Here is a 15,402-nt window from a genome sequence, read left to right as displayed (position 1 = left end):
GTTTTATTGTTGTTGTTATGGTTGTTGTTGTTGTTATTGATATCATCATTGTTGGATAGGACAGAGAAAAATGGAGAGAGGAGGGGAATACAGAGAGGAGGAAAGACATCTGCAGACCTGCTTCACCGCCTGTGAAGCGACTCCCTTGTAGGTGGGGAGTGGGACTCAAACCGGGATTCTTAGTCCTGTCCTTGTACTTTGCACCACCTGCGCTTAACCCGCTGCATAACTGCCCAACTCCCCCTTGGGTGTTTTTTTAATGTACCTAGGAATCAGGTCATACAGCTCATATATATATTGCCTCCAGGATTATTGCTGGGGTTTGGTGCCTGCACTATTAATCCACTGCTCCTGGAGGCCATTTTTCCCATTTTGTTGCCCTTGTTGTTAAGTATCTCAGTTGAATCCTCTGATGGTTACTCATAGTATTCATGAAAAATGTTTCCACTTTCTAGGAAGGAAAGAAGGAAGAAAGGACTTAGCTGTGGTACACCTGGTTGAGCACACATGTTACCATGCACAAGGACCAGGGTTCAAGCCCCCATTCCCCAACTTCAGGGAGGGAGCTTCACAAGTGGTAAAGCAAATATGGCAGGTGTCTCTCTGTCTCTTTCCTTTTCTATATATCTCGCTCTCCCCTCTCAGTTTCTCTCTGTCCTATCAAATGAAGAAAAAGAAACCAAGCAAGAGTTGTGGTCCGGGCGTGTTGGACTCTCAACCATGAGGTCCTGAGTTCAGTCCCTGGCAGCAAAGTGATGTCTGGTTCTTTCTGTCCTCCTGTCTTTCTCATGAATACATAAATAAATAAATTCTTAAAAAGAAACTTAAGAGGGAGTCGGGCGGTAGTCCAGTGGATTAAGTACACGTGGCACAAAGCACAAGGACCAGCGTAAGAATCCTGGTAGGAGCCCCCGGCTCCCCACATGCAGGGGGGTCACCTCACAGGCGGTGAAGCAGGTCTGCAGGTGTCTTTCTCTCCCCCTCTCTGTCTTCCCCTCCTCTCTCCATTTCTCTCTGTCCTATCCAACAACAACGACATCATTAGCAACAACAATAAAAACTACAACAATAAAGCAACAAGAGCAACAGAAGGGAATAAATAAATAAATATTTTAAAAAACAACAAGGACAACAAAAGGGAAAATAAATAAATATAAAATTTTTTAAATGTCTAAAAAAAAAAAGAAACTAAGAGAGGGAGAGGGAGGAAGAAAGGAAAGAAGGGTGGGTGCATACTGGAGCCAGAGAGATCTGCAGCCGTAAATGCACCAGACTCTCCTGCCTGAGGCCCCAAAGATCCCAGGCTTAGTTCTTGACACCTCCTTATACCAGAGATGAGTCATAATCTGGTCTCTCTTTCTCTCTCCCCCTCTATCATGGAAATAAATAAATAGGGAATGTAAGATGAAGGACTGGGAGATAGCTCATCCAGTAGAGCGCACACTTTGCCATATGTGAGGACCTGGGTTCAAGCCCCAGCACCACAGCACCACATGGGAGCACCATGCTGCCCAGCATGAAGGAAAGAGTTCATGAACAGGGGAGCCGTGCTGCAGTGTTTCTCCTGTTTCGCCTTCTCTGTCTCTATCTGAGGTTGAAAGTCTTGCAGGTATGAGGCCCCTTTAGCAGAAAAAACAAACAAAACAGAATGTCAGGTATAGTGTATATTAAATGTGGAAAAGAAGACTGATCAGAAATGCTTTTCTCAGCTGTGCTGGACTGGAGCAGGATACCCATGGGCAAATGGAGCAGGTATTGAGGGACTGGGCTGGGCTTGGTGAAGATTAACTGTGCATGTGGCAAAGCAGGGGTATCACAAGGAACCAGAGGGGGGAGCTTTCTTGCTGTGGGTGCCTGTGGTCCATCTGGGGCCTGGGCACAGCTACCAAGTGTCTTGATTGCTGCCTTTGAGCCTTGATAAATGGTGATCGGACTTGGAGGTGAAGAGTATTATCATTACAGGGTGACTACCTCACAATGAGTTTATTTATTATTTTTTAATATTTATTTATTCCCTTTTGTTGTTTTATTGTTGTAGTTATTATTGATGTGTCATTGTTGTTGGATAGGATAGAGAGAAATGGAGAGAGGAGGAGAAGACAGAGAGGGGGAGAGCAAGATAGACACCTGCAGACCTGCTTCACCACTTGTGAAGCGACTCCACTGCAGGTGGGGAGCCGGGGGCTCGAACCGGGATTCTTACGCCGGTCCTTGCTTTACACCACCTGCGCTTAACCCACTGCACTACCACCCGACTCCCTCACAATGGGTTCATAATAAGGAAATTTGTGGAGGATTGTTGTGGTTTGGAGAAAGGGCCCATGTGGTTTCTAAAGACAAAGATGCTGAGTGCAGGGGCCAGGTGGTGGTGCACCTGGTTAAGTGCACACATTACAGTGTGAAAGGGCCCAGGACCAAGCCCTTGGTTCCCACCTGCAGGGGGAAAAGCTTCACGAGTGGTGAATTAGGGCTGCATGTGTCTCTCTGTCTCTTTTCCTCCCTTTCTCGCCTCCCCTTTCAACCTCTCTGTCTCTGTCCAATAATAAGTATATAATAAAAATAGTTTTACAAGATGCTGAGTGCACACTTCAGGGCTGGGTCAGACAGGTTCTAAGGTGGTAGAAGTCCAGCCCCCCCCCCCACCCGGAGGAAGGGATATAAGTGCCAAGCCTGGGAGGCAATGCCTTTCCCAGCTCTGCAGGCCCAGAGGGACTGGGTGGCAGGAGGGCAGAGAGGCCTGGTTGCCTGGGAGATGGGGGTCACAGCTGCTTTTCTGGCTCTTGCTTCCATTTAGGGAATGGCATGTCCCTTTTCCTTTGTGCATGTGGGAAGACCAGAAATTGGGTTTGTTTTCCACTGCAGGCCCTCTTTGCTATCATTAACTTAACATTTATCATGTTTAACTTTTTGTTGCTGTCGTTGCCAGGGCTTCAGTGCTCTAGGCTGACTTTTGCAGATAGAAAGGAGCAGGCAGTGGTGCACCTGGCTAAGTGCTCACATTACAGTGCTCAAGGACCTAGGTTCAAGTCCTTGGTCCCCACCTGCAGGGGGGAAGCTTCACAAGTGGTGAAGCAGGGCTGCAGGTGTCTCTCTGTCGCTCTTCCTCTTTACCTCCCCCTCCCCTCTCAGTTTCTCTCTGTCTCTATCCAATAATAAATAAAAACATTAAAAGAGAGAGAGAGATCATAGCACTAAAGTGTTGTCTAATATGATGGGGACCAGGTTCCACTATAACCATTTTTTAAATTTATTTTAAAAAGGAGATATTAACAAAACTGTAGAATAGGAGGGGTACAACTCCACACAGTTCCCACCACCAGATCTCTATATCCCATCCCCCACTATAACCATTTTTTATGAGGTGCCAGGGAATGAACCCATGTGTGACACTGCTGTATTTACCTGTCAGGCCCCATTTTTATCCTCTCTTTTTTTTTGTATAGAGCATCAGGCATGCAAACTGCTGCTCTAACAGGGTGAGCTTTCTCCCAGGCCCTCTCTTTTTTGTATAGAGGAGGGAAGGAGAGGGAGGGAGCAAGAAGACACCAAAACACTGCTCCACCATCTCTGGGCTTCCTTTGGTGTCATCCTTGGCCTTCCCATGTGGCGCTGGAGCTCAAACCCAGGACCTCATGAATGCTAAGTCACATGCTATACTCACTGAACCATCTCCCAGGCACCAATTTAGTCATTTCTAACTTTATATCTTGGTGGCGTTAAGTACTTTCAAATTGTCTTGCAGTTTGAACTTTTTCACTATCACAAACAAGAACTCTGTGGCTAGATATGCCACATGCCCATACCCTCCCTTGCTCCAGTCCCTAGCAGCCCCTCACCCCACCCCCCAATAACTGATGTCTCATACATGTAAGATTTCACCTCTCCTGAACCACTTTTTCATTCAGAGAGATAGAAAGATACAGAGAAGGGGTTCGGGCGGTAGTGCAGCAGGTTAAGCACACATGGCACAAAGCACAAGGACCAGCATAAGGATCCCAGTCTTCTTCTTCTTCTTCTAGCGTTTGCCCTTCTTCCGTAGCCAGTCAACAGCGTCAGGTTGAGCCTGATGTAAAGTTTCGAGACCTCCTTTGAATCTGGAGAGGTGGCAGTCATCGACTATGTGGGTCATTGTCTGTAGCCGCAGGGGCAGTTCGGGTCGTCTCTGGCTCCCCAGCGATGGAACATAGCGGCGCACCGGCCATGGCCTGTTCGATAGCGATTGAGGAGGGCCCAATCATGACGTGCTAGGTCAAAGCCGGGTTGACGCTTGCAGGGGTCTGTGATGAGGTGTTTGTTCTTTACCTCAGCTGACTGCCAACTCTGTTTCCAAGAGTCTGGAACAGAGAAGTTCAGTGTAGGCGTAGGGGACCAGATTGGGTGACGAAACGTCAAGCATTGGACAGGGTGGGCGAAGATATCTAAGTATATTGGCAGGATCCCAGTTAGAACCCTCAGCTCCCCACCTGCAGGGGGCGTCATTTCGCAAGTGGTCCTTGATTGGTTATTTCTTGAACCCTGGTCCTTACATGTGGTAACATTGTGCACTAAGCTGTGTGTGCCACCACCCAGCGCCTATATTTACCATTTTGAAAAGCTACCAGACTGTTTCAGTCTTGACTCCATCAGTTACATTGCTGTTAGTGTAACATGCCTCCTCACCTACACTTGTTATTTCCCTTTTGATAATCGCCCTCCTTCTTCTTCTAGCGTTTGCCCTTCTTCCATAGCCAGTCAACAGCGTCAGGTTGAGCCTGATGTAAAGTTTCGAGACCTCCTTTGAATCTGGAGAGGTCTCCCCTCCTAATGAGTATCAAGTGGCAACACAATGTGATCTTGGTTTGCATCTCCCTAATGGCTAATGATGCAACTTACAGGCCAGCTGTAAATCTTTGGGGGAAAAAAAAAGTCTGTTTTGGTCCTTGGCCTATTTTCCCCCTTGGTTGCTTGACTGTTGGATATGGCGTGGTAGGAGTTCGTTGATGTATATATATGTTCAGGATGTTAAACCTCATCAGATATGTGACCTACAAATCTTTTCTTCTGTTCTGTGGGCTGGCCTTTGCATCACTGTTAACTTTAAAGAAGTTTAGTTTGCCTCTTTTTCTTTGGCTGCATGTGCTATCTGAGAATCCATTGCCATGGTGAGCCGGGAGAAGAGTGTGGGTATGGACTGAGGAGTCAGACCCTTGTGTGTCCTGGCCTTGAACTGCTGACCACATGCCCAGGCCACGCTGTCCAGGCTGCATGGGAGACTAGTATCCACACTGCCCCTGGGGAGAGGCTTCAGTGTTTCCGTTCAGCCTCTGCTGTCTGCCCTGCTCCCTTATTCTCATAGTTCAGGGTTCCAAGACCTGTAAATGATCCCAAGTTACCACCCATCCTGTGGAAGCTCTCCATGTTCCTTCTTTGGCCTTTCCTACTTGGGACTCTCTGGTCTGAAACTATGAGCATTATTCTGAGCCATGTGGGTTTTGTTTGTTTATTTGTTTGTTTTGTTTTGTTTTTACCCACCAAGGTTATTGCTAGGATTTGGTGCTTGCATAGCAAGCTACTCCTGGTAGCCAAATATATATTTCTTCTTTCTTTTTCTCTTTTGATAGAGAGAAATTGAGAGGGATGGGCAAGACAGTGATGCACTCGGTTAAGTGCACATAGTACTAAGTGCAAGGACCCGAGCAAAGATCCAGGTTCAATCCCCAAGATCTCCACCTGCAGGAGGGATGCTTCACAAGTGATGAAGCAGGTCTGCAGATGTCTATCTCTTTCTCTCTCTCTCCTTCTCTATCTCCCTCTCCCCTCTCAAGTTCTCTCTGTCCTATCCAGTAAAATGGGAGAGAAATGGCCACTGAGAGTAGTGGATTCGTAATGCTGGCACCAAGGCCCAGCAAAAAAAAAAAAAGGGGGGGGGGAGGGAAAGAGGAGATAAAGTGAGAGAGAAATAGAGAGATGCCTGCAGCCCTGCAGGTGAAGCTTTCCCCCTGCAGATAGGGATGAGGGATTTGAACCTCAGTACTAGCACTTGGTAATGTGTGTGCTCTACTGTATGTGTCACCATCTGGCCTCCACGCTGAGTCTTGTAAACCCCCCCCCAAAAAAAAGGGGAAAGGGAAAGAGGAGATAAAGTGAGAGAGAAATAGAGAGACGCCTGCAGCCCTGCAGGTGAAGCTTTCCCCCTGCAGATAGGGATGAGGGATTTGAACCTCAGTACTAGCACTTGGTAATGTGTGTGCTCTACTGTGTGTGTCACCATCTGGCCTCCACGCTGAGTCTTGTAAACTCAGCTCTGAGCTGCCACAGGGTCTGAGGCTGAGCAGCTCAGCATGGCTATGTCTCCAGGGGCTCTGGGGCCACCCTCTCTCATACTAGACCCCAGCCTACACATCAAAGTGTCCCTTGCCTGAAAGCAGTCATGCTTATTTGTCTCTGCCCAATAAAGCTTGAGATGTCTTATTCACATTGTGGTTCAGGAAACAAGATTGGCTTTTCTGGTTGAGGAACAGGTGTTGGTGTGGCGCTAGGTCTGTGCCCTATGTTCCCTTCATGGTCTGGACATTGGCTCGCTAACACACCCCACCCTACCCCCACCACCACCACCACCACACACACACACGTCTACCTGGGAAAGTGCCCAAGGAGGGTCTTGGGGCAGAAAGGGGGCCAGGAAAGATGACTAGAGAGGGGTCAGGCCTGGTTGAGCACACATGTTACAGTGCACAAAGGCCCAAGTTTAAACCCCTTCTCCCCACCTGAGGGGGAAAGCTCCACGAGTGGTGAAGCAGGGTTGCAGGTGTTTCTCTGTCTCTCTCCCTCTCTATCTCCCCTTACCCTCTTGATTTCTGGCTGTCTTTAAATAAAGGTAAATTAAGATAAATTAAAAGAAGAAAAAAGATGACTAGACATAGTTTTACTTGATAATCCAAGTGTTCTGACCTGGGGACAAGAAGTTGTATGGGCGGGGAGCCCTGAGTGCCCTTGTCATTGACATGGCCACATGAACACGGTATGAGCCTCTTGTATTTTTGGGCTCCCACCACACAAGGGGGGTTGTTGGTAGTAGCGTTCCCAACCTGAGGAGCTGGTGGTTGAGGCAAACAGAACAAACTTAGAGCAGCACCTCAAAGGGTGGTTCTCAGGCCACCTGGCACAGAAGCCTGCTGTCCAAGCTTGGTCCTCTCCTCACCTCCCCGTCCCACATCTGTCCTATTGCAGATGCTGATGGCCCCATCCTTGCTACTGGCAATCCTCTCACTAGGGCTGGTGCTGCTGCTACTGCTGCTCCCTGTGAGACTCAGGACCTTTCTCTATATCTTCTGGACTGAGAATTTCCTGAATCCCATCTGCAACTTCTTCATGGAGAGCACCAAGGAGCAACGGATCCTGAGCTATGTGCGGGAGCATGCAGTGGCTGGGGACCCTCAGAGCGTGGTGGACACCATTGACAGCTACTGCTCGGAGAAGGAGTGGGCTATGAATGTGGGCAACAAGAAAGGTGGGTGTTCTGGCTGGCAGGTGGCCAGTTCAGGGATGGGGACCCCAAACTAAGCAGCAAAGCACAGGGGAGACCTGATATCACTTCCATTTCTGGGCATTGACCTCATGAAGAGGGATTAACACCCCTCTCCCCCACACACATACACCAAATCACTTTACTGGGGCAATTAATGGTTTGCAGTTCAGTTATTGGCACACAGGTACATTTTCTCTCTGTTTCCTTCTTTTTTGCTTCCAGGGTTATCACTAGGGTTCAGTGCCCGGCACTAAAAATCCACTGTTCCTGATTTTTTTCCATTTTATTGGATAGGACAGAGAGAAGTTGAGAGGGATGGGGAAGATAGAGAGGGAGAGAGAAAGATAGACACCTACAGACCTGCTTCACTGCTTATGAAGCTTCCTCCCTGCAGGTGGAAAGCCAGGGTCTCAAACCTGAATCCTTCAGTGGGTCTTGCACTTAGTACTATGTACACTTATGGGTGTCACTGCCCAGCCCTGTTTTCTCATCTCCCGGAGACATGTGTCTGTAAGACATTCTCAGCTTCAACTTCAGTCCCTTTCTACCATCATGCACCAGGGGCTGCCTTTAGCTCCACACAGTGTCCAGCCGGTGGCTCCTGGGTATCCCAGCAGAGTGTGAAGCTATGTGGTAACCCTTGGACTATGTCTGACCCAGGCACTGAGCCCTCTCCTAGGACTATATCTGCTGACCCAGACACAGGTAGAGGCCGCTAAGGAAGCCCTAAGCATGGCCATGGGCAGGATGGGGGTGGAGACACCTACAGAGGGCAGCCCTGAGTTAGAATGGGAAGATGGAAGAGACAGCTCAGAGCCCTGAGGGGCTTGGGAGAGGGCAGGGCAGGCGATAGCAGAGGCTGGTGCTCAGGAAGGCAGCAGACTCAGGACTGGGAGCCCTGCTCCCTTGCGCTCCCTGCTGCACTCACTCTTATCCTGTCCCCTGAAGGCCAGTTCCTGGATGCCATGGTGCAGGAACAGCGCCCCTCCGTGCTGCTGGAACTGGGGGCCTACTGTGGCTACTCAGCAGTGCGCATGGCCCGTCTGTTGCCCCCGGGAGCCCGTCTGCTGACCATCGAGCTCAACCCCAACTATGCTGCCATCACTCAGCAGATGCTGGACATTGCAGGCCTCCGGGACAAGGTCTGGCACCAGTGCCCCCACCCCACCCCCACATCCCCAACCCTCCATCCTTCCCACCCCCCCATGGCAGGTGTGGACTCTGAGCCACAGGGCGGGGTGGGCCTAGGTCAGGTTTCACAAAACCCTTAGCAGCTCCATCAGGAAAGCAGGGAACTCCCAAGGCCGCCCTGAGGGAGGGAGAGGGTGCAGAACAGCCTCATCTCCCTGGAAGCCCAAAGAAAATGGTTGAGGATCAGGCCAGTGAAACAGTTTACATGCATAGTGCATTACCCAGCCTAGTTTTTTTTTTAATTTTTTTTATCTTTACTTACTGGATAGAGACAGTCAGAAATTGAGAGGGAGGGGGTGATAGGGAGAAAGACAGAGAGACACCTGTAGCCCTGCTTCACTACTCACAAAGTTTTCCCTCTACAGCTGGGGACCTGGGACTTGAACCTGGGTCCTTGTACACTATAACATGTGTGCTTAACCAGATGTGGTTGATCTGCTCACCCAGATCCCTCAACCCAGGTTTTAACCCAGCCCCACTGCATTGAAAGAAGCTTCAGTGCTGTGGTCTCTTTCATTTTCTCTCTCTGTACCTCTGTCTCTATCTAAAAATAAGTAAATTAATTACAAAGAAGGAAGGAAGGAAGGAAGGAAGGAAGGAAGGAAGGAAGGAAGGAAGGAAGGAAAGAAGGAAAGAAATGGTTGCAAACACTCACTTGGGTGTCTCACTTGTCTGGGTGGTCTGTTTGCCCCATCCCTGTGGACACAGGCTTTGACAGAACTCTGTTCCAGGTCACTGTTATCCTTGGAGCATCCCAAGATATCATCCCCCAGCTGAAGAAGAAATATGAGGTGGACACGCTGGACATGGTCTTTCTCGACCACTGGAAGGACCGCTACCTGCCAGATACACTCCTCCTGGAGGTGAGCCACACACCCACTTGACAGGGCTGGGCTTGGCACCAGCTCAGGTGCAGAGGCTGCTAGGCTCATGGGCTTCACTCCAAAGAGATTCACTCTGGTCCAGTCCTGGCCAGGGCATCCCTGGGAGGCACAGATGTCTGGGGTTGACCTATCTGAGGTCACAGAGCATAGAAGACCTGAGTAGGCTGGGATGGAGAAGTAGGAATGACACCTATGACAGGGTAGGGACTAGAAGATCTAAACTCCAAAGGGCTTGGGACTGAGCAGAGGAGACAGCATGATGGTTATGCAAATAGACTCTAATACCTGAGGCTCCTAAGTCCCAGGTTCAGTCCACTAAACCACCAGAAGCCTGAGCTGAACAAGGCTCTGGTAGAAAAAGAAGGAGCAGGGGCCATGTGGTAGCTCACGTGGTTAAGCTCACTAAGTGCAAGTACCCATACAAGGATCCATTTTCGAGGCCCCACTACCCACCTGCAGGGGACACCTCACAAGTGGTGAAGCAGGTGTCTTTCTCTCTCTCTCTCTCTCCCCCCCTTTCTACTCTCTCTGTCTTATCAGTAAAATGGCCGCCAGGAGCAGTAGATTTGTGGTGCTGGCACTGAGCCCCAGTTATAACTGTGGGAGGAAAGAAAGAAAGGAAGAAAAAAGAAAGAAAGAAAAGAAAAGGAAAGGAAAGGAAAGGAAAGGAAAGGAAAGGAAAGGAAAGGAAAGGAAAGGAAAGGAAAGGAAAGGAAAGAAAAAGGAAAAGGACCACATCTGCTTAAGGGCACACATGACAGTGTCATTGCTTAGCCAGGTTCAAGCCCTAGATCCATTTGCAGGGAAGAAGCTTCATGAATGGTGAAGCAAGGCTGCAGGTGCTTATCTTTCTCCCTCTCTATCTCCCCTCCCTCCTCAAATATTTAAAAAGAAAGGAAGGAAGAGAAGGAGTTGGGGGGGCACCTAGGATCAAGAGGTCGAGGAAGGCAGCATGGTGACCATGCCTGCTCTCCCAGCTGGGTGACTAAAAGAGACCTTCTCTAGCCTGACTTCCTCCAAAGGTCTCATACTGACTCCTCAGCACTCCCATCTTCCAGTCCCTGACCCCAGACTGTCCCAGCTCTCAGTGTCATTGCTTAGCCAGGCCTGGGTGGGTGGAGCCTGTGGCATTGGGTGGACCATCAGCAAGCTGGTATGTCAGTGACCATGGCCTTGTGCCCCTTCCCCCGCCCCCAGGATCAAAGGAACCTGGAACAGCTCCTTGACCTGGTGTGTGTGTGTGGGGGGGGATCAGTGGTTGGGACACTTTACTTGTCTGGAAACTAATGAGGGCCCCACCCAACTTGTTTGTCCTGCTGTGCTCACTTACCTCAGTTCCCCTCAGGCTGGACTCTGCCCAATCCAGAGGTGCCATGAGCTTGGGGGCTATGGCCATGGAAACCACAGTTGGAGGCTGAGCTGGACCTCAAACTAAGTAGCTTCAGTGCAGGTGTGGAAGGCCAGGCACCTGGACAAGGTGGAACAGAACCAGCCCTGTCAGTGGGCATGAAAGAGCAGGGCATGGCAGGGCAGTGAGCTCATTCTAGCATGGAGGGTAGGCATGCTGAGCTCTGTCTTCTGGAGGAGTGGCTGCTGGCCAAGTGGAGGGGTTGCCATAGAGGCATCTGTGTAGAGGCCCCAGAAGCTTCCATGGAGGCTCTGCACACCAAGAACGGAAGCAAAGGAAATCCAGGTACTAGAAGATGGCCAGAGACCTGCTTTGGCCTGGTGGAAGATCCAGGGACCAGGAGTGAGGCATGGTGGGGAGCATACCTGGGGAAGACAAAATGTCCTACCCACTAAGGAGATTGTATGTGGAGTCAGGCCTGCTCAGGGGAAAGGAATTTAGCAGCGTGTGTATGTGTGCACGTGCGCGCACGTGTGTGTGTGTGTGTGTGTGTGTGTGTGTGTGTGTCATAATTACAGAGGCCGATGTTTATAGAAAAGCAGCAAATATTTCCATTGAGTAACTAGGAAACTAATAGTTTGCTCAGCATCACTTATGCAAAGCTGGTAATTATCTCAAGAGAAGGAAAGTCAGGAACCAGGGAGCAGCGATGCATTTCAGCTGGTGCTCCACAGACCCTGCCACCCTCGACTAGGCCAAGGACAAGAAATGGACAGGTGGACGGACAGAGTAGGTGGCCAAAGTCAGGTGGCCACTCTGATCTCAGTCCCCTGTCATGTGGCTGGCATCACCACAGGACTGCTTGAGGGTCTCCATAACATGTGAGTTCACCCCAGAGCCAGAGGAACAGAGACGGAAGAGGCAGGAGAAGGGTGACCACTTTTAGAGCCCAGGTTCTAAGGTCACACAGCAGCCTTTTTTTAAAAAAAAATTTGTTTATTAGGGAATTAATGTTTTACATTCAACAGTAAATACAATAGTTTGTACATGCATAACATTTCTCAGTTTTCCACATAATAATACAACCCCACTATGTCCTATGTCACCCTTCTTGGACCTGTATTTTCTCCCCACCCCCCAAAGTCTTTTACTTTGGTGCAATACACCAATTCCAGTTCAGGTTCTACTTGTGTTTTCTCTTCTGATCTTGTTTTTCAACTTCTGCCTGAGACTGAGATCATCCCATATTCATCCTTCTGTTTCTGACTTATTTCACTTAACATGAATTTTTCAAGGTCCATCCAAGATCAGTTGAAAATGGTTAAGTCGCCATTTTTTATAGCTGAGTAGTATTCCATTGTGTATATATACCACAACTTGCTCAGCCACTTATCTGTTGTTGGACACCTGGGGTGCTTCCAGGTTTTGCCTATAAAAAATTGTGAGCAGCTTCTTTTTTATTGTGGTGCCAGGAGACACAGTCTATGTCCTCAGCTATGACCATTTGTTGTCTGTGACATGCAGCTCACTCAGCCTGACCTCTAACCTCTTTCAGTCTCTCTGTCCTATCATATAAAAAGAAAAAAAAGAAAGAAAAAGTCACCAGGACTGGTGGATTCTGTATAGGCACCAAGCCCCAGGGATAACCCTGGTGGCAAAAAATAATAAATACATAAATGCACACACTCCAGCAGACTAGGAGGTGGCACAATTGATGCAGCACTGGACTGTCAAACGTCTGTGTGGAGTTCCAACCCTCACACTGCATGCTCTGGTTTCTCTCTCTCCTCTTGTTGATTGATAAAGCTTAGAATGGATGAATGAATGAATGGGAGGGAGGAAAAGAAAAGGAGGGAAGAAATGAATGAATTAAAGGAAGGAAGGGAGGGAGGGAGGGAAAGAAAAGGAGGGAAGGAAGAAAGAGAATAGAAGGGAAGGGAGAGGCTGGGCAGTGGCACACCAGGTTAAATGCACACAGACCCTCTTCAAGCCCTAGCTCCCCACCTACAGGGGGGCTCACTTCACAGGAGGTGAAGCCGGTCTGCAGGTGTCTTTCTCTCCCCCTCTCTATCTTCACCTGCCCTCTCTGTTTCTCTCTCTGTCCTATCCAATAAAATGGAAACAATGGCCACCAGGAGCAGTGGAGTCCTTGTGCCTGCACTGAGTCCCAGTGATAACCCTGGAGGCAAAAAAAAAAAAAAAAAAAAAAAGGAAGGGAGGGGAGGGGGAAGGATAGAGGATAGAAGAAGAAGAAAAAAAACACCCCCATGATTCATAGTGGTACTTTCCGTTCAGCTCTAGATTACTGATTACCACTGTGTTTCCCACAAGTCTGGCCAAAGGGCCTTGGCTTCCTCTACAGCCCAAAGATTTGAAGTGACCACAGCCACCACCAGAATGGTCAAGAGCCCTGAAAAACTGCCCCAGAGCAGCATCCATCCCTGGAGTGGTGCAGAACTAAGTTTATGTTTTTGGATCACTTGGGGTTACTCCATCTATGTGGGCCTGCTGGCAACCTGTGATCACTTACTAAATTTTGTTTTCTGTGTTTGTTTCCCAAAAGCTTTGCTCAGCTCTGGTTTGTGGTAGTGCTGGGGGCTTCAGAATCTCCAACATGAAAGTCTTTTGCAGAACCTTTAAGCTGTCTCCCCTGCCCTGGAATTGCTTTTTTTTTTTCTTTGATATAATGAGTATGCAGAAATAAGGAATGAAGGCAAGAAGGAAGGAAGGGGGAGGGAGGGGAGGAGGGAAGGAGCAGGGAGAGAGCTCACCCAGCAGAACAGACACTTTACTGTGCATGAGGACTCAGATTTGAGCCCCTGGCATGACACGGGGATGTGTGGGGAGGTACGGTGGTGTCTCTCTGTGTTTCCTTCTGTCTCTACAACTTAATAGAAAAGGAAAAAAGGAAGGATTCTGCCAGTAGTGGAATAGTGCACATGCCCACACATACACCTCATGCTTCCAGAGTCCTCTCAGTCAAGCCAGGTGACTGTGGTCTACCCTTCCACTGCAACCACTTCCTCTCAAGCCCTCACTTCCTAGTAACTCATGTGATCTAAGCAGAGCCTCCCCAGCTTAGAGACAGCAGGTGTAGCTGCTCCTCCTTCCTTCTGCAGTTGCCCCAGATGGGAACACCAGCTAGGGTCCAGGCACTAGTGGGACTGAGGCATCTCCAGTGTTAAAGCTTGGAAGCGCCCAGAGAAAATCCCCAGGGGTTATTACTGGCTTACATCTGGGGAGGTCTAGACCACCTCTTGCTGCAGCCAAGCAGGGTTACCCTGGTCCAGTGACAGCCCAGCACTAGGCATCTCTCCTGGAGAGAAGCCCGATGTCCCTGGTACTGGGTGACCACAGAGCCCACTGGCCTGGAGTGGGCACTTGTGACAGATTCTGGCCCCATTGCCCCCCACACACTGCTTGCTCACATTAAATGACACACCTACTGTGTGTCTCCCGCTTTTGGAGACTGGGGAAGGTGGGGGTGAACAGAAAAGCCAGAGGTGGGGTGGGAGCTCAGCACAGCCTCATCCTACAGTTGCCAGGGAGGTGAAGGGAGTGTCACAGGGAGACCTGCCTGACCCCAGGGGTCAGGTGCAGGCTTGGGTGGAGAGCCCCCCGACACACACACACACACACCCCAGTCAGGACCATCTGTCCTACCAGTTGGATATCAGCTCTTTAGGAACCCCTGATTTCTATCCCCTCCAACCATCTATCCCCTGCAGGAGTGTGGCCTGTTACGGAAGGGGACCATGTTGGTTGCTGACAACGTCATCTTCCCAGGCGTGCCAGACTTCTTAGAATACGTACGCGGGAGCAGTCGCTTTGAGTGTACCCACTTCTCCTCGTACCTGGAGTACTCTGACAAGGTGGTGGATGGCCTAGAGAAAGCGGTCTACTTGGGTCCAGATGGCCTGGTGAAGCCTTAACCTCCTGCCCTGCTCTGAGCTCTTCCTAAGCCTGATTATGAAGAGCATGATGAGTGCAATGTAATTCTGCTTCCACAGCTCCAGGATCCCGACCTAACATACGCACCTAAGGCCTGTAAGGCCAAAGTCTGACCCCACCCCAAGTGCACCTGGCTCACTGTATAATACCAATGCAATAAGTCAGCTTCAGATACGCTTTCAATACCAAATCAGGGCATTTGAGGCCTGATTCACTGTGATGCCTCCACCAGTATTCCAGCCAGGTCTCTCCCACCAGCTGTTCCTCAGGGAAAGAGGGCTCAGAACATGTGGGTACAGATGGTGGACACTAGCCTGTCCTCTGGGTTTGCCATCAGCAGGTGACGGCAGTGCCTTAGTGCAGGTACGGTGACCAACCCATAGTGCACTTCTGACATCTATCAATTCTTTATTATTATTTATAAATTCATTAAACAATGAAATGCAACTTGTTTATGCCAATTAGCTGCTGATCGTCCCTGTGAAAGATGCTACAATGGAAATTAAAGATCTGAATATTTA

General features: G+C 49.4%; 1 protein-coding gene across 3 annotated transcripts in view; it reads left to right on the top strand.

The window, feature by feature from the left end:
* The window catches only part of COMT (catechol-O-methyltransferase), a 39,230-nt gene extending 23,828 nt beyond the window's left edge, over positions 1-15,402 (top strand). For all 3 annotated transcript variants that reach the window (XM_016192874.2, XM_060193508.1, XM_007533936.3), the window contains exons 2-5: positions 7,210-7,489; positions 8,456-8,649; positions 9,430-9,561; positions 14,659-15,402. In XM_016192874.2, the coding sequence (XP_016048360.1) occupies positions 7,210-7,489; positions 8,456-8,649; positions 9,430-9,561; positions 14,659-14,862 (810 nt within the window). In that variant the 3' untranslated portion in view covers positions 14,863-15,402. The remainder of the gene's footprint in view (positions 1-7,209; positions 7,490-8,455; positions 8,650-9,429; positions 9,562-14,658) is intronic.

Source organism: Erinaceus europaeus, chromosome 1, assembly GCF_950295315.1.
Source record: "Erinaceus europaeus chromosome 1, mEriEur2.1, whole genome shotgun sequence".
In the NCBI taxonomy this organism is placed as follows: Eukaryota; Metazoa; Chordata; class Mammalia; order Eulipotyphla; family Erinaceidae; genus Erinaceus; species Erinaceus europaeus.
The sequence above is the reverse complement of the archived record's forward strand: the minus strand, read 5'-3'. Positions and strand labels throughout refer to the sequence as shown.